The 19,753-nt window shown below is 39.5% G+C and overlaps 1 protein-coding gene across 1 annotated transcript in view; it reads left to right on the forward strand.

Moving 5' to 3' along the window:
* Positions 1-459: 459 nt before the first annotated feature.
* Positions 460-19,753, forward strand: part of LOC148366663 (neural-cadherin) — a 345,561-nt gene continuing 326,267 nt past the window's right edge. Inside the window, exon 1 of the mRNA XM_088333456.1 lies at positions 460-1,541. Within this exon, the coding sequence (XP_088189582.1) occupies positions 587-1,541 (955 nt within the window). The 5' untranslated portion in view covers positions 460-586. The remainder of the gene's footprint in view (positions 1,542-19,753) is intronic.

Consider the following 19,753-nt stretch of genomic DNA (forward strand, 5'->3'; position numbering starts at 1 on the left):
GGGTTTAAAAAGAGAGTAACAGCCAATCAGCTGTCTGGGCTGTTGGCGCCAATTAAGCAGTCGCAGGTGCTCTGAATCGGCAATCATGACACTAAGTTTTTTTTTCCCACGCACGCGAACTCCTTATTTTAAATCCCACGAGTGAAAAACATGTCACATTTTCCCTTAAACACTCGCGACATCATCCACTTTGTTGCACGCGCACGCACGCGCGCGCACGCGCCCCGCAGCACTTTACCGGATCGATTACGGAATTATTTTAATCCACTCAAGTGACGTCTTATTGGGGACGAGAGTGATGCTGTGCGTCGGAGGGGGGGACATCCATCGGGGGGACTAGTTGGGGGGCTTTGAGGGTACTCGGGTCGCCCCCCAGGGACAGAAGCTTGTCAGTCACGCGCACCCGCACGCGAGACGGATTACCGGAGAGGAGCCGTGCGCGCCCCCAGTGATGTAAGTACCCCCCCTTTCGCTTCTCGGGAGCGCGCATGCGAGTGCGCTCGCGAGCAGAAGAACCGCACGCAAAGTTCTCCCGAGCAGAACCGTCGGAGCTGACATGGGGGCGGCTCGCTGAAACGCGCCCGTCATGCTTCGCCTTTTGCCGCTCGTGCTGGCCTGCGCCTTCGCCGACCGAACTCCGGTCCCGATTCCGTTCTTCCACGGACACGTGTTCGAGAACGCGCCGCCGGGCTCGCGGGTCAACGGGCTGAGCGTGCCGCTAAGGAGGCTGGGTTCGCCGTGCGGGGATTCGGAACCGCGTTGGGGGGTCTTGGGGGACGGCGGGGAGAGGTTCCGAGTTTTGGCGCACCACAGCCTCGGGCAGGTCTTGCTGAGGACTCGCGAGAGTCTGGACCGGGAGGAGAAGGCTGAGTACCGGTTGGGGGTCGGCGCGTGTTGCGGTGGCTCCTGCGCCGAAGTCGCGGTGGTTAAAGTGGACGTGCTGGACGTCAACGACCACCGACCCGTTTTCCAGGACTCCCGGGTCCGTCTGGACTTGGACGACGCCACCCCGTTGCGCACCGTGGTCCGCTCACTCGCAGCGCGGGACCGGGACAGCGGCAAGAACGCGGATCTCTTTTACTTCGGGGTCCCCCACAACGGGACCTTCTACGTGGTCCCCAAAAACGGGGACGTCCTCCTGGTGGACTCCATCCTGGGCCGGGAACCGCCGATCCAGTTGACGGTCTTCGCGCGGGACCGAGGCTGGCCGCCGCGCACGAGCGACGGCGTCCGCGTGGAAGTAATCCCGCGTCGGTGGCGGCGCGTGGGACCCCCCGCTCGGAGCTCTAGAAGCCCCCGGGACGCGGAGAGCGCCCCGCTTTCCGTGGAGGTGTCCGAGGACGCCGCCATCGGCTCGGTGGTGATCAACCTGAACCCCACGCGCTTCCAGGCGGCCGTTTTTGAGTTAGTGGAGCCGGAGGACGCGGACGGTGCGGCGGTCAGCGTGGGACGCGACAACGGGAATATTGTCATCGCGCGCCGGCTGGATCGGGAGACGGAGCCGCTGGTGGAAATCGGCGTCAGGGTGCGGGACAAACGGGGTGAGTCCACCGATGGCGGGTCCGAGGATCGGGGTGTCGCGCTCCAGGGCTCCATGCCCTTACAAACTCTCGTATTTTCCCCTACAAAATATAAAATAATCTTACACCATATTTTTTTTCAAACGTGTTTATTGATGTAGTTTAACGTGTTATATTGTACATGTGTTTCCTTATATCATATATATTGTTAATGAACATTTTGTTGTAAGATACTGAGTTGCTCGACTTGAATGAGTCAGGAGGTAGAGCGATCGTCTTAGGATTAAGGGATCCCAGTTCGAATCCCGGTTTGTCCGTGTTACATGTCAAAATGTCCTTGGGTAAGACACTGAACCCCCAATAAGCGGGTTAGCGCCTTACATGGCTGCAAGGCCGCTATTGGGAAATGTGAAGCACAGTGTAAAGCGCTTTGGGAAGTCATTGACTTGAAAAGCGCTATAGAAATGCGGATCATTTCATTTCATTATAAAAAAAGGTTCAAAAATGAAGTCGCTTGGACGTTCACTGTAGAAGGAAAAAATACATGCAAATAGAACTAAGTAGAATAATACATTTTCTTATTTTCTGCATTCAATTATTGTTGGTAATATACTGATTCAAGGGATAACCACAAACCTTTTTTCATTTTCTCCTTTTATACTTCCTTTTTTTCTTAACTTCTTTATACAACATCTCATCTCATCTCATTAGCCGTACCACTTATCCTTATTAGGGTCGCGGGGGGGCTGGAGCCCATCCCAGCCATCTCCGGGCAGTGGGCAGGGGACACCCTGAACTGGTTGCCAGCCAATCGCAGGGCACACAGGGACAGACAACTCACTCGCTCATTCACACCTAGGGACAATTTTGGACCGGCCAATTCACCTGAAATGCATGTTTTTGGAATGTGGGATCATCATTCGTAATATAATGCATCAAAGCAAGTGAGCCGTTGGAGAGCCGGCTCTCTTGAATGAGTTGAGCCGAAAAAGCCGGTTCTCTAAAAAGAGACGGCCTTCCTTTCACTAAACAAAAACCACATGAAATCCAATGTTTTTTAAGACTTTGTTCACGTGTGATCGGAATGATGCGTGATGGGAAATCCCCAGGCGGCAGACGCATGGGCACAGTAGCATCAAAGCGCTCGCTTCGTTTGCAACGGAAAAAAAACGATACCGAGATAGAGGCTACCGCGGCCAACTCGTTTGACTCGATGGATTTGCCGTTTGGTGATCGTCGGTGTATACCGGACGGTACCCATCATTGACAAATTTGCGTTTTTCTGTACAGATTTTCTCGTACGTCGTACACGTCTTAAAATACATCATAAAAGTACTTTGTAAGCAGGGTTGGGTAGGGTTACTTTAACTGGATTACTTTCAGTGACTTTTGGATGACTCCAATAGCAAATATACTCATAAAAGACAAAAGAAACTAAATATGAATCAAATGATGACTCACAACACGTGGTAAGCTTTCTCTCCTGGCTTTGATCTCTTTGATCTCCGGCAAAACTAACATCAAAGGCCACAGAAACCAGCGTTGCGTAGGGTTACTCTAACTGGATTACTTTCAATGACTTTTGGATGACTCCAATACCAAATATGCTAATATGAATAAAATGATGACTCACAACACGTGGTAAGCTTTCTCTCCTGGCTTTGATCTCTTTGATCTCCGGCAAAACTAACATCAAAGGCCACAGAAACCAGCGTTGCGTAGGGTTACTCTAACTGGATTACTTTCAATGACTTTTGGATGACTCCAATACCAAATATGCTCATAAAAGACAAAAGAAACTCAATATGAATAAAATGATGACTCACAACACGTGGTTAGCTTTCTCTCCTGGCTTTGATCTCCGGCAAAACGGACATAAAATGCGACAGAAACAAAATGAAAATAAATTCAAACAGCTTGCAACCTTCATTTTTGCCCTTCCATGTATTCCATTATTCCCCAAGCCTGCACAAAATGGAGTCATTTGATTCCTATTTAGTTTATTTTGTCTTTTATGAGCATATTTGTTATTGGAGTAATCTAAAAGTCATTGAAAGTAATCCAGTTAAAGTAACCCTACCCAACCCTGTTTGTATGGCAAAAACGTACAGCTTGACAGGTATAGAGACCTCACCTGAAGACTTTTCAAACAAAAGCAACACAGTGGAAAAGGAAAATGTGTATATATATATTTGGGTTATTTAATCATTAATTATACCCAGTTGTACTTGACATTAGACCCCCACCCAAATTTTTGAGTGGGGTGTCAAGTAGATTTCTCACTTGTAGACCTTTCAGGTATAGAAACAAAATATCTCATCTCATTAGCTGCACCGCTTATCCTCAGTAGGGTCGCGGGGGTGCTGGAGCCCATCCCAGCAAGCAGTGGGCAGAGGACACCCTGAACTGGTTGCCAGCCAATCGCAGGGCACACGGGGACAGACAATTCACTCGCTCAGTCACACCTAGGGACAATTTGGACCGGCCAATTCACCTGAAATGCATGTTTTTGGAACGTGGGAGGAAACCCACGCAAGCACGGGGAGAACATACAAACTCCGCACAGTAAGTCCCGTAGCTGGATTCGAACCCACACAGGAGGTTCCCAAGACCTTAGAACTGTGCCGCACACGTGCTAACCACTGCGCCGCCGTGCTGCCCTTAAAGCAAAAATGTATACGAATGAATGAATGAAAACTTTATTCGAACATCAAAATAAAAACGGAACAAAAACAATTTCTCAACGACAAAACAAAAACCATAATTCAACAACAAAATAACAAAATTTGTATTTAAATTTGAACAAGTCAATAGTTGGACATTGTTTGATCTCGTCTTGTAGATGGTTCCAAAGTTTGACTCCGCACACAGACACACACATACTTTTCCTGGTGGTTCTCACCTTTGGGATTAGGAATTTACGACAGTCCCTTAAAGTTATAATTTCCCTCTTTCCGAATGAATCATTTTTTGATATTTTCCGGCATTATGTTTTTGTTGACCTTAAAGTTTAGTTGTGCAGTGAAAAAATTGACTAAATCGTCCAATTTTAATTATTTGGACTGCAGGAAAAATATAATATGAAGCTGGGATGGGCTCCAGCACCCCCGTGACCCTACTGAGGGTAAGCGGTGCAGATAATGGATAAATGGATGGTATATAATATGATAATGTATATGTAAGAATATATATGATAATATATATATCCATTTGTGTTTATCATTGTTTATGCGTACTTGATATAAGACCCCACCCAATTTTTTGAGAGGGTAAGGGGTAGGCGGTTGATTCCTTACCTGTAAACTTTCCAAATATAAACACAAAACCCAACTAATACAGTTAAAACAGCTTTTTTTTTTTTTTATCAGTATTCAATTTTTTGAATAATGTGTCCTGATAATTGATTTTAGACCCCACCCATTTTTTTCTGAGGGGGTGGTTAGAGTTTTCCTTAACTGTAGAAATTCCAATCATGACCATAAAACACAAACAATACTATCACCTTAAACGTTGGTCATAAACTTCTGATACCAAGGACATATACTTTTACATCATGTACTGCTTAAAAGTGATCCTGTGATTTTTTTTTTCAATATTTCCATTTCACCTGTTTTTTTCTGGGTGAGGAATGTTAGCCCTCTAAGTTATTGACCACCCCAACACACACCTAGGAGGATGATACAGTGTAAAAGCCATCATGTGATATTTGATGGTCAGTTTTTGCTGAGTAGTGTGCATCCTAAAAGTTGGTGACCACCCTCAAAAAACACCCAAATGATGGTTTTATAAACTGTAAATAAGGAACATTTTTGTAAAAGTGATCTTGTGATATTTTCAAAATGTTCTTCACCAGGTTTGCCGAGTGAGGGTGTGTGTTCTAAAAGTTGTTGACCACCCTAAAAAAAAAAAAACTAAGATAACAATCTGTAAATCAATAACATTTTTGTAAAAGCGATCTTGTGATGTTTTCAAAATGTTCTTAATCTGGTTTCCCGAGTGAGGATGTGTGTTTTAAAAGTTGTTGACCTCTCAAAAAAACCTAAGATAATGGGCCTATAATTTGTAACTCAATAATATCTATGAATAAGCGATCTTGTGATCTTCTCAATATCATTCAACCGATTTTTGCTGGGTGAGTAATACTTGCCACATCAAAGTTGTTGACCCCCCTTAAAAAAAAAAACTAAGATAATAATCTGTAAATCAGGAACATTTTTGTAAAAGGGATCTTGTGATGTTTTCAAAATGTTCTTCACCGGGTTTGCCGAGTGAGGATGTGTGTCCTAAAAGTCGTTGACCTCTCAAAAAAACCTAAGATAATGGGCCTATAATTTGTAACTCAATAATATCTATGAATAAGCGATCTTGTGATCTTCTCAATATCATTCAACCGATTTTTGCTGGGTGAGTAATACTTGCCACATCAAAGTTGTTGACCCCCCTTAAAAAAAAAAACTAAGATAATAATCTGTAAATCAGGAACATTTTTGTAAAAGGGATCTTGTGATGTTTTCAAAATGTTCTTCACCGGGTTTGCCGAGTGAGGATGTGTGTCCTAAAAGTCGTTGACCTCTCAAAAAAACCTAAGATAATGGGCCTATAATTTGTAACTCAATGGCCCAATCCCATTTCTCTCACTCGGCCCTGAGGACCCTCCAGTGAGGTCCCTCGAAGAGGAGTGCCCTCCGCGAGTGAAGTGCAAAGCGGAGATGGCTTGGACAAGACTTGCAAGGTTCCACCCCTGTCCAGGAGATGGCGGTAATATTAATTGGCTGTAGACCTCAGTGACGTATTGGTCTACGTCACATGTAAACAACTCGAGTCTCAACTTGTAGTGTGTCAGTTGGAGAGTTCGTGCAATGTTAAAAATGCCCGCTACTGCTGTGTTATTACCGATTGCCTGAAAGCTCATCATCTTTTCCGTGTCTCCAATAAACGGAGGAGAAATGTGCTATACTGAAGACAGCTTCGGCGCTATGTAGTGCTGATTCATCTTTACAAGGTACGTACACTCATTAAAAAAATGACCCGTTCGGTCAAATACAGTAAAAGTTAACATACAATGCACGTTCACATAATACCTTATGTTTGTGTAGACATAAATGGCAATCTACTTATTAGTATCTTAATGCCATTTTATGACATATAGTAGGGGTCTTTAGTGTGTGACATGATGAAAAGTAAACAAACACAAGAACAGTCCACCTGACCCTTAAGCTGACATAATATCGTCACCAAACTTCCCTGTACGACCCAAAAACCTTGGTTCATAAGGAATTTAATTCAAAAGAGTTGTCATTGGATATAAAAAAGCTCATTTCAACATGTTTTCATGATGCTTACATCATCTATGCCCACATTTATGTCTAAATTGTCTGTTATCTATTGTGTTCCAGAGTGGCTGTCCCATAAGCGTGGACAGGTTGGACAGGAATGTTCCCATCCTGTGCTTATGGTTCGATGTGAAGTCAAAACTCATTCAGGACTTAAGGTTGAGCAAGAAGGTCATGTGGGCCCTGCAGGAGCTGCTAAAGAGGGAACAGGGCCATGGCTGGAGGGCCTATACTGGCTGGCCCACGGTCTGTCCTACCGTGTGGTGTCACGGGTCTTCAGGGTTCCCAGGTCCACGATACACAGAATTGTCCACAGTTAATATGGAATAAATTGCCCAAAAGCCATGTTTTAGGCTTTGGAAGTCAGACCCACATTTGCATTCCGTGCTTTTCTGCATTACTATTCAATAAACATCTTTATTTTGAGTAACACCTTGGTGGTTTATTTCATAATGATGTGAGATACTGTGTGTGAACTATGTGACTGTTGGACAGAAAACAACTACAAATCACTCCAGTTTAAATAATAGTTTACTTTCAGAAAAACAAAATCACATTGGGCCGAAATACATAATAGTAAATAAATAATATGTCACAAATTGTAACAAAAATATACCAATACTTCCATAAAGCTGGAAAACACAAACTGGAACTTCATTGAGTTCTTAATAAAATAAAATATTTTCCTTTTATAAAACAAAGGGAAACATTGCAGGGATGTCACTGTTCTGGAAATTTGTCCACGAGCTTCCCAAAAAGGACGGGAACCGCTCAGTTTTGGCCACAGTTTCCTCGAGCCTTTTCCTCACTCCGGCAGACTCCGCTTTCAAAAAGTCAAGGAGTGTATCGTGCTTCCTTTTTTTTCTGGGTGATTTGGGGTTTGGCGCCGGATTAGAAGATGCCAACGACGTGCCCGTCGGTGTGGATGGCGTGGTAGCTGTGATGGTGGCCAGCTCTTCCACGGGACGTTCTACATTGGCCTTTAGGTTGGGTGGAAAAAACAAGAATTACTTAATGCTTGTGTATTGCACAAAAACAACTGTGTATAGGATGCTCAACAAGTTGATGTGAGAAATTATAGGATGTGTTCTGGATAATTATTTGATAGTGAATAGATACACAAAATTGACATGTTATTCTTATGGCTGTAAGAGCCTTCTATTGGCCAGCATCACATATGCTTTAGAATTGTCTCCACATTTGGACAACATTTTGAAAAGGTAATTAGTTTACTTAATATGTGTTTACAGAGAAGGCAGTGGACTGTGTGATAGTAATTTGTTTCAACTGTATTTCCACGTGAAATTCGGAGACATTACTCATAATGCATGATGAAAACTAATGCATTCTGATCTCACATGAAATAATCATATTGTAAATAAAACACGACACCCGAAATTGTGTGCAATAAACAAGCGCGTATGTCCAGAACGTTATTCTGACTATGCTCCTTTAGCGACTGGCCATGTACATGTAAAAGCACGACTCGTTTAAGATACAAACAGGGATGGGCTGAACCGTGATTTTCTGCAGTTATCCTACTTTAGAGTTTGTAGCGTGAAGATTATTTTTGGCAGCTCCCTTGGTAGATTTGTGCACTTCGTAAAGTAGCGATTTTGCAATGTTCATGTTTTAACGCGAAAATACGATTTTCTATTGCATTTACGTCCAACTAAGATATCTCAATACATTTTGTTGCAAATACATGCGTGGTTGTGGAAAACTACTTACATTTGTGCGGTTCCTTTCCGGGCATGTTTGTTGATATTGAGAATTCGCAAAGCCTTCTGGGTAGTCACTTCGCCGCCAAGTGAGGTAGGGAGCCCCCTCGGTCTTGAAGTGGTTACGACATGGTTTGAGGTCACTTCTGCCTCGGACTTGAGAGTATCGGGACACACTCCATTTTCACGTGAACGCGCAAACCGAGTGACTAGGGCACATAGCGAGTGAAAGTGCGAAGAATGGGACTCAGCCAATAATATCTATGAATAAGCGATCTTGTGATCTTCTCAATATCATTCAACCGATTTTTGCTGGGTGAGTAATACTTGCCACATCAAAGTTGTTGACCCCCCTTAAAAAAAAAAACTAAGATAATAATCTGTAAATCAGGAACATTTTTGTAAAAGGGATCTTGTGATGTTTTCAAAATGTTCTTCACCGGGTTTGCCGAGTGAGGATGTGTGTCCTAAAAGTCGTTGACCTCTCAAAAAAACCTAAGATAATGGGCCTATAATTTGTAACTCAATAATATCTATGAATAAGCGATCTTGTGATCTTCTCAATATCATTCAACCGATTTTTGCTGGGTGAGTAATACTTGCCACATCAAAGTTGTTGACCCCCCTTAAAAAAAAAAAAAAACTAAGATAATAATCTGTAAATCAGGAACATTTTTGTAAAAGCGATCTTCTGATGTTTTCAAAATGTTCTTCACCAGGTTTGCCGACTGAGGATGTGTGTTCTAAAAGTTTTTGACCTCTAATAAAGAACTCCGATAATAATCTGTAAATCAGGAACATTCTTGGAAAAGCGATCTTGTGATGTTTTCAACATTTTCTTAACCAGGTTTCCCGAGTGAGGATGTGTGTTCTAAAAGTTGTTGACCTCTCAAAAAAACCTAAGATAATGGGCCTATAATTTGTAACTCAATAATATCTATGAATAAGCGATCTTGTGATCTTCTCAATATAATTCAACCGATTTTTGCTGGGTGAGTAATACTTGCCACATCAAAGTTGTTGACCCCCCTTAAAAAAAAAAAAAAACTAAGATAATAATCTGTAAATCAGGAACATTTTTGTAAAAGCGATCTTCTGATGTTTTCAAAATGTTCTTCACCAGGTTTGCCGACTGAGGATGTGTGTTCTAAAAGTTTTTGACCTCTAATAAAGAACTCCGATAATAATCTGTAAATCAGGAACATTCTTGGAAAAGCGATCTTGTGATGTTTTCAACATTTTCTTAACCAGGTTTCCCGAGTGAGGATGTGTGTTCTAAAAGTTGTTGACCTCTCAAAAAAACCTAAGATAATGGGCCTATAATTTGTAACTCAATAATATCTATGAATAAGCGATCTTGTGATCTTCTCAATATAATTCAACCGATTTTTGCTGGGTGAGTAATACTTGCCACATCAAAGTTGTTGACCCCCCTTAAAAAAAAAAAAAACTAAGATAATAATCTGTAAATCAGGAACATTTTTGTAAAAGCGATCTTCTGATGTTTTCAAAATGTTCTTCACCAGGTTTGCCGACTGAGGATGTGTGTTCTAAAAGTTTTTGACCTCTAAAAAAGAACTCCGATAATAATCTGTAAATCAGGAACATTTTTGTAAAAGTGATATTTTCAAAATGTTCTTCACCAGGTGTGCTGGGTGAGGATGTGTGTTCTAAAAGTTTTTGACCACCCTAAAATAAAGAACTCAGATAATAATCTGTAAATCAGGAACATTCTTGTAAAAGCGATCTTGTGATGTTTTCAACATTTTCTTAACCGGGTTTCCCGAGTGAGGATGTGTGTTCTAAAAGTTGTTGACCTCTAAAAAAAAAACCTAAGATAATGGGCCTATAATTTGTAAATCAGTAATATCAAATGAATAAGTGATTTTGTGATCTTCTCAACATTTTTCAACCGATTTTTGCTGGGTGAGTAACACCTGCCACATCAAAGTTGTTGACCCCCCAAACTTGAATCTGGGGATGTTTGTGCTGATGGCTGCACTAACACACTTTTCAAACATGACGTTGAATTATTCAAGGACTTGGATTCATAAGAGCGTCCTTCGCTATGTAAAGAGCATATTTGATTGGGAGTGGGTCATAGAATTTCTTTTCAAGGGACAAAAATCAAATCTTAAGTGTATTACAAGACAACAAATCCTCTTTTTTCTTCTTGACGTTGAATTATTAAATTAGCAATGCCTCAGTTGGATAATGGCGCGCATCCTTTCTTGTTTCCGATTCATTTGGCGGACGGGAAATTTCCCATGCAATATTTATGGCTTTTGGAATCTAAAAATGGATCGTAATCCATTATCTTGTTTGATGAATTGAGGTTGTGTTGCTTAACAAGCTAATACATAAATTAAATCAGAAAAGAACGCCAAGATATGTGTTTCAGTGTTTTTTGATCCATTATTTCTGGCTTTTTGGAATCTAAAAATGGATCATTATCCATTATCTCGTTTCATGGATTGAAGTTGTGTTGGTTAACAAGCTAATACATAAATTAAATCAGAAAAGAATGTCAAGATACGTGTTTCAGTGTTTTTTGATCCATTATTTCTGGCTTTTTGGAATCTAAAAATGGATCATTATCCATTATCTCGTTTCATGGATTGAAGTTGTGTTGGTTAACAAGCTAATACATAAACTAAATCAGAAAAGAATGTCAAGATACGTGTTTCAGTGTTTTTGATCTATTATTATTTCTGGCTTTTGGAACCTAAAAACGGATCATTATCCATTATCTCATTTGATCTATTGAAATTGTGGTGGTTATAAAGCTAATACTTATATGAAATGGGAAGAAAAGTTCGTCAAGATCGGTTTGCAGTGTGTTTTAAATTTATTATTTCTGGCTTTTGGAATCCCAAAAATGAAATGTAATCCATTATCTTGTTTGATGAATAGAGGTTGTGTTGGTTATCAAACTAATACATAAATCAAATTAGAAATAGAATGTCAAGATTGTGTCTCAGTGTATTTTGATCTATTATTTCTGGCTTTTGGAATCTAAAAAAATGAAACATAATCCATTATCTTGTTTGAAGGAAGTGAGGTTGTGCTGGTTAACAAGCTAATACATATATAAAATTGGGGGGAAAGATCGTCAAGATACGCGTTCCAGTGTTTTTTATCTATTATTTCTGGCTTTTGGATGGATCATTATCCATTATCTCATTTGATGGATTGAGATTGTGTTGCTTAACAAGCTAATACATAAATTAAATCAGAAAAAGAACGTCAAGATTGTGTCTCAGTGTTTTTTGATCTATTATTTCTGGCTTTTGGAATCTCAAAATGGATCCTAATCCATTATCTCATTTGATGGATTGAAATTGTGGTGGTTATCTAGCTAATACTTACTGTATATGAAATGGGAAGAAAAGATCATCAAGATCGGTTTGCAGTGTGTTTTAAATTTATTTTTTCCGGCTTTTGGAATCCCAAAAATGAAATGTAATCCATTCTCTTGTTTGATGAATTGAGGTTGTGTTGCTTAACAAGCTAATACATAAATGAAATCAGAAGAAGAACGTCAAGATTGTGTTTCAGTGTTTTTTGATCCATTGTTTCTGGCTTTTGGAACCTAAAAATGGATCATTATCCATTATCTCGTTTAATGGATTGAAATTGTGGTGGTTAACAAGCTAATACATAAATTAAATCAGAAAAAAATCATCAAGATCGGTTTGCAGCGTGTTTTAAATTTATTATTTTTGGCTTTTGTAATCTAAAAAATGAGACATAATCCATTATCTTGTTTGAAAGAAGTGAGGTTGTGCTGGTTAACAAGCTAATACATATATTAAATTGTGGGGAAAGATCGTCAAGATATGTGTTCCAGTGTTTTTGATCTATTATTTCTGGCTTTTGGAATCTAAAAATGGATCATTATCCATTATCTCGTTTCATGGATCGAAATTGTGTTGGTTAACAAGCTAATACATAAATTAAATCAGAAAAGAATGTCAAGATACGTGTTTCAGTGTTTTTGATCTATTATTATTTCTGGCTTTTGGAATCTAAAAATGGATCGTAATCCATTATCTTGTTTGATGAATTGAGGTTGTGTTGCTTAACAAGCTAATACATAAATTAAATCAGAAGAAGAATGTCAAGATTGTGTTTCATTGTTTTTTGATCTATTATTTCTGGCTTTTGGAATCTAAAAATGGATCATTATCCATTATCTCGTTTGATGGATCGAAATTGTGGTGGTAAACAAGCTAATACTTTTATGAAATGGGAAGAAAAGATCGTCAAGATCGGTTTGCAGTGTGTTTTAAATTTATTTTTTCTGGCTTTTGGAATCCAAAAAATGAAATGTAATCCATTATCTTGTTTGATGAATTGAGGTTGTGTTGCTTAACAAGCTAATACATAAATGAAATCAGAAGAAGAACGTCAAGATTGTGTTTCAGTGTTTTTGATCTATTATTTCTGGCTTTTGGAATCTAAAAATGGATCTTAATCCATTATCTCGTTTCATGGATTGAAATTGTGTTGGTTAACAAGCTAATGCATAAATTAAATCGGAAAAAAAATCATCAAGATCGGTTTGCAGTGTGCTTTTAATTTATTTTTTATGGCTTTTGGAATCTAAAAAATGAAACATAATCCATTATCTTGTTTGAATGAAGTGAGGTTGTACTGGTTAACAAGCTAATACATATATTAAATTGTGGGGAAAGATCGTCAAGATATGTGTTCCAGTGTTTTTGATCAATTATTTCTGGCTTTTGGAATCTAAAAATGGATTATAATCCATTATCTCGTTTGATGGATTGAGGTTGTGTTGCTTAACAAGCTAATACATAAATCAGAAAAAGAACATCAAGATTCAGTCTCAGTGTTTTTTGATCTATTATCTCTGGCTTTTGGAATCTAAAAAATGAAACATAATCCATTATCTCGTTTGAAGGAATCAGGTTGTGTTGGTTAACATGCTAAAATCCATATTAAATAGGGGGAAAAGAATCATTTTCCGGTGTATTTTAATTGAATATTTATCGTTTTTGCGCCATAAATCAATCCGTCACCCGACGGCCATTTTTGGTTTGTTTTTTGTCGGCACAAAGTGCAGGGAAAGCACATCGTGGCGTCTAATCCCCAATAATCCGCATACCTAAATACACTTGGATATAGAGCGCCGCGTTGCAGGATTAGGGCCAGATGCGCGTCCTAAATTTCAAAATAAAAGACAGGAAACCGTGTCTGTTTGACTCCTCCGTGGACGGCCGGCGCTTTAATCTGTTTGGAAATTTTAGCACCGTCCCGCGTCCATCTGCTCGCATTATGTCGCTAATCCCGTCTCGCTAGCTTCCTTGTTGACCCCCCGCCAAAATAAAATGCTCCGGCCCCTTCCCCTTTTTTTCACTTTCGGGGATTTGGCGTTGCCGGATTTGACGACTGTTTTAGCGAGTGTGAATGTGCTAAAAGGAGCTAGCCAAAGTCACGTGAGCTCCTATTCCAAATGGTAGGCTGGCTCAATTTGTGCTCGGGGCCCGCATGGTTGAAAAGAAAACTCTCGAAAAAGAAAAAGACAGACGGAGATAGAGAGAGAAGAAAGAGACACAAAGAAAGAGGAAGAGAGAGAGAAGAAAGAGACACAAAGAAAGAGGAAGAGAGAGAGAAGAAAGAGACACAAAGAAAGAGGAAGAGAGAGAGAAGAAAGAGACACAAAGAAAGAGGAAGAGGGAGACAAGAAAGAGACACAAAGAAAGAGGAAGAGGGAGACAAGAAAGAGACACAAAGAAAGAGGAAGAGGGAGACAAGAAAGAGACACAAAGAAAGAGGAAGAGGGAGACAAGAAAGAGACACAAAGAAAGAGGAAGAGGGAGACAAGAAAGAGACACAAAGAAAGAGGAAGAGAGAGAGAGAGATAGAAAGAGAAAGACACACTAAGGGAGAGAAAATCGGATGGAAAGAGAAAGAAAGAAAAATACAAATAGAGAGAGGGAGAGAAAAAAAGAGAGAGTGAGAGCAAAAGTGAAAATGAGTTGGAGTGAAAGCGAGAAATGAAAAATGATTAAAAGAGTGAAAGAAAAAGCGATACTAAAAAAGAGAATGAGTGAGGGAGAAAGAAAAAAAAGAAAAACGAAAGACAGTAACATGGTGAGTGAGAGCAGAGTAAAAGAGAGAATGGAAAAAAAATAGAGACACAAAGAAAAAGAGAGAGGGAGAATGGACACAAAGAAAGAGAGAGAGAGAGCAAGGCAGAGAGAAAGAGAAAGACACACAAAGGCAGAGAGAAAGAAAGAAAATACAAAAAGAGGGAAAAAAGTGAAAGAAAGATAGAGAGACAAAAGGCATGAGAGAGGCAAAGAAGAGAGAGTGGGACAAAGAGTAATACAGAACGAATAATGAGAAAGAGGGAGAGAAAAACAGAGTAAAAGAGAATCAGACAGAAAAGGAGAAAGATAAAAAGAAAAACGAAATGAGGGAGTGAGAGAAAAAGTAAAAAAAGGAGAATGAAAGAGAGAAAAAAATGATTGAAAGTGGGAACGAAAAAGAGATACTGGAAAAAAAGAAAATGTAAGGGAGAAAAAAAGGAGAAAACAAAAGCCAGTAAAATAGTGAGAAAGAGAAGATTAAAAAGAGAGAAAGAGAAGGAAAAATAGAGACGGGAAGAGATAGAGAAAGACTGAAAGAGAGAGACAAAAAGAGAGCCTGAAAGATAGAAAACTGCGAAAAGGAGAGAGTGAGAGATTGGGAGACGTGGTTCTGTTTCTCCGAGCGCGTCTCGGAATTTCACGTACAAGTACTCGCAAGCGCGACAAAAGGAGCTGCGATTACCATTTCAGCCAGAAGGTGGCGTCAGCAAGTAGAATATTTGACGTTCCATAAACCAGCTTTAAATCCTCAAAGTTTTTCAAAATATTTTGATGGGCGAGTTCAAACTGAAATCATACAAAAGTCGGCATCAATAAAGTCAGAAATACAAACTCAACAAATAAACAAATAAATAAAAACAATAACATTTAAAATCGGATGAAACGAAATGTGGAATCAAAAGAATACAACAAATAAAAGAGAGGGAAATTCATAGTCACTTTCAAAAAACATTCAAAATACAAAAACGAAAAAATAAAATAAAACATTGACGTTAAAAAAACATAAATAAGGGGAAACCCTCCTAAATATAGAAAAAATCATTGAAAAATAAAATTGCCTAAAAAAAGAAAAAGTGAAAAAATGAATGAAAATAGCAAAAATCAAAGAAATAGAAACCAGTTTTCAAAAAATAGTAAGACTAAAATCATTAGAAATACATAAATATTAGGAAATTGATCAAATGTAAAATTAAATAAACAAAAAATATCTATAAAACATAAAAAAAAACAATAAATGAAAGCAAAGAAATCATTTTGATAAAAAAAGTAGCAATATAATGAAATACCTAATCATCTTATAATAATAACAATAAAAACATAAAATAATGTCAAAATATAATCATGTGATAAAATAACATTTAAAGATACTGTATATACAATAAAGCAAATGGAATGAAAAAAATATTAAAATCAAAAGTGAAGGAATGATTTGAACAGAAATTGAATAATGAATTTAAATAGAATAAAATAACAAAAATTAAAAAAATGAATCAAACTTCAAAATATGAATATGAATTGATTTGAAAAATATACAACAAAATAAAAAAATGAATGAAATGAAAACGAAACTGAAGAGAGATGATAAATTGAAAATATAAATTCAAGAAACTATCTGTGAGGACCAGAACGGAGACAGGACCCACTTGCGTAACGTTTCTCTGTTTTATATGGAAGAAAGGAAAGGATTGCACCCAAGATTCTGTGATCGCTGGGTGTGGGAAGCAGGTCGCTCTGAACGCGGAAGTGGGACTTGCTGGCGAGCGATGGCGGTGTCGGGAACAGAAAAAAACGGGTCAGTAGCCGGGTCAGGAGAGCAAAAAACGTGATCCGGGCTCGGAAGTGAGTCGTAAGCCAGAATGGGAGAGTAGACGTAGTCGGGGACAAAGAGGTTGAAAGCTGGGACGGGAGAGTAGGCGTGGTCAAAATCAAAAACGGGGGACAGACGGGAGCAAAAACAGGTGGGTGTCATGGTCGAGAAAGGCTTGCCTAGTGTTGACTGAGGTTCGCAGACGGACTGACCAAAGGGGACAGATAGGAGTGGGTTTAAATAGGCACAGGGAGCCAAATAAAATGGGAAATTAAAAAAAGTGAAGATATATTAAAAATATAAATCAAAGAAGCAATCAACTAAAAACTCTATGTGAATATTTTAAAAAATAGAAATAATATTAATGATTATAATAATAATAACAAATATAAAATGTAGATATAAATTACATTTGAAAAATGAAATAAAAGAATGCTAAAAAAAGTAAACACTAGGAATGAAAACAATTTTATTTGCTGCCTTCTGGAACAAAATAGATGCGCCCGGTTTTTCTCTTCGGGAGAGAGCGGTTGCGCAATACTTAAGTGCAGATTGATTTGGAGAAGATCCATCATGGCCGCCTCCGTTTGTGTTCCCGCCCATGACGGAGGAATTCTAGCGGGAACGCTGCAAAATGTGAAAATAATGCCAATGGCGGACAGCGGATGAATTGTGGGAGTCTTAAAGCCGTGACACCGCAAATGGGAAAATAAAGAAAGGGAACTCGTCATAAAGGACCGGGACACCGCCCGTGAAAAGTTAAAACCGTAATTTATTGATTCGTCTCGTTCGGCTTTAGGGCTCCTAAAGAGTCACTTTGTTTATTGAAGAACTCTCGCAAGGCCAAATTTCTTGATTCCTCAAAAAACATAATCCCAGTTTGAAACCCTAACGCCGACTTGAAAGCAAAACTATGTTTTAGCCCTAACACCCCCAACTCCAAAGTGAGTTTAAAACTGCTTTTTGAAACCTTAACACTGATTTCAAACCTTAGTCTTAAACCTTGCAATGTCATGATTCTGATTGGCTCCCTGTCCCTATTTAAACCCACTCCTTTCTGTCACCTGTTGTCAGTCCGTCTGCAAATCTCTGTGTACACTAGGCAAGCCTTTTTCGACCCTGACTCCCACCTGTCCCAATTTTGCTCCCGTCTGTCTCCCGCTACGACTATCGTGGAGCAGCCCGAGCATGCAGAAAGTCTTGGCGTGAGAGGGAGAGCTCGTTTAATTGTCTTCATCAGCGTACAAAACAGAAGTCTCATTCGTCTTCAGAGACAATTGGCTTTTTATATCCTAATACAACATCTCGTATTACTTTCGCCCGTCCCCCTCGTGATGACGCACGTGTTTATCTCAAAAATGCACGCTACCAGACAGAATGTTTTGTCCCCTTTCAATTTTCCCAATTTCCAAGAACTGCTGGGGTCGGCATGACCGTATGTTCCCCGCCAAGAAGAACTTGGCAAAGAAGCATGTTTTTTCTTGGCCGCCCAAGGCGATTATTAATAACATTCGCTACCATTTACACTCGGGAGAAACAAGCCAGGAATTTCCCGTTTTAAACTAACACTTACGACCCGTTTTTGATCCCAACCACGTCTGCTTTCCCGTCCCGGCTTACGACTCCTTTCCGACCCCGACCACGTCTTGCTCTCCCAGTCCCGGCTACCGACCAGTATTCCGCCCCTGACACCGCCATCCCTCGCTACGGATGATCCACTTCCAAACCTTAATACAGCCTTGAAACCTAAATCTGACTCTCCTGATCCACCTTGCAATCCTTACTGCGCATTTAAATCTCAATACTGTCTCGAAACCAAAATTTTACACCCTAATCCTGAATTGAAACCAAAACTGGTTTCTTGATCTCTTCTATTAAAGCCCTAAACACTCAAGCTCAAATTTGTAACCGAACTCTCACATTCGCTTTGGAATCCTACCTGAGACCTGTCTTGAAACCCTAATTCGACACACTAACCCTGATTCAACCCCTAGCTTTCTTGATAGTTTGTGTTAGAACCCTAACACACACTAAATCCAAACCTTGATACAGCCTTGAAACCTCAATCTGAATCTCCCAATCCACCTTGCAAACCTTCCTGTGGATTTAAATCTTAATTCTGTATCGAAACCATAATTTTACACCCTAATCCTGAATTGAAATCCAAATTGTTTTTGATAGCACATGTCAAGACCTAATAACTCAAACTCAACTCATACTTTTATCTCCGAAACAAGTTTTAAACTTCATTTTAAAACCTCAACAGTGATTTGAAACCTTAACCTCCCACTCTCAATTCACCTTACAAGCCTTCCGTTAAACTCAAAATGTGGTTTGGAACCCCCGATTTGACGCCATGTTCCTCGCTTAAACTTCATTTTAAAACCTTAACAGTGATTTGAAACCTTAAAAATCCTCTCTAAATACACCTTGCTAGTTTACCTTTGGAGTCCTGTCTTGAAACCTTAATTTGACACCCCAGTCCCAAACCCTTAACGCTTTTGATAGTTCATGTTGACTCCCTAACACACAAACGAAAGATTTCAACTGAAACTTGTATCTCCAAAGGTAATTTAAAACTATATTTTGAAACCTTTTTACTTACTTAAAACCGTAACCTGACACTCCCAACCCATCTTGTAATTCTTCCTGTGGATTTGATCCCAAACTGCGGTTTCAATCCCTAATTTGACACCCTAATCTACCTTAAAAGTGTGACCCTGCCTGGAAAACAAACTTTAATCCACAAGACCTTGTTGGAAACTTTTAATACTGGCTTGAAACCTTACCGGCTCTCCAAATTTACCTTGCTATTTTACTTTTGGATCAAACCCTGAGTCCTGACTTGAAACCTAAATTTGACACCCCATTCCTGAACCCTTAACGTTCTTGATCGTTTATGTTGACTCCCTAACACACAAACGAAAGGTTTAACTGGAACTTGAATCTCCAAAGGTAATTTAAAACTTTATTTGAAACCTTATTACTTACTTAAAACCTTAACCTGACCTTGTTGGAAACTTTTAATACTGGCTTGAAATCTTACCAGCTCCCAAATACACCTTGCTATTTTACCTTTGGAGTCTTGTCTTGAAACCTTAATTTGACACCCCAGTCCTGAACCTTTAACGTTCTTGATAGTTCATGTTGACTCCCTAACACACAAACGAAAGGTTTCAACTGAAACTTGAATCTCCAAAGTTAATTAAAAACTATATTTTAAAACCTTATTACTTACTTAAAACCTTAACCT

Source organism: Urocampus carinirostris, chromosome 4, assembly GCF_059441175.1.
Source record: "Urocampus carinirostris isolate Australia breed hairy pipefish chromosome 4, RoL_Ucar_1.0, whole genome shotgun sequence".
NCBI lineage: Eukaryota > Metazoa > Chordata > Actinopteri > Syngnathiformes > Syngnathidae > Urocampus > Urocampus carinirostris.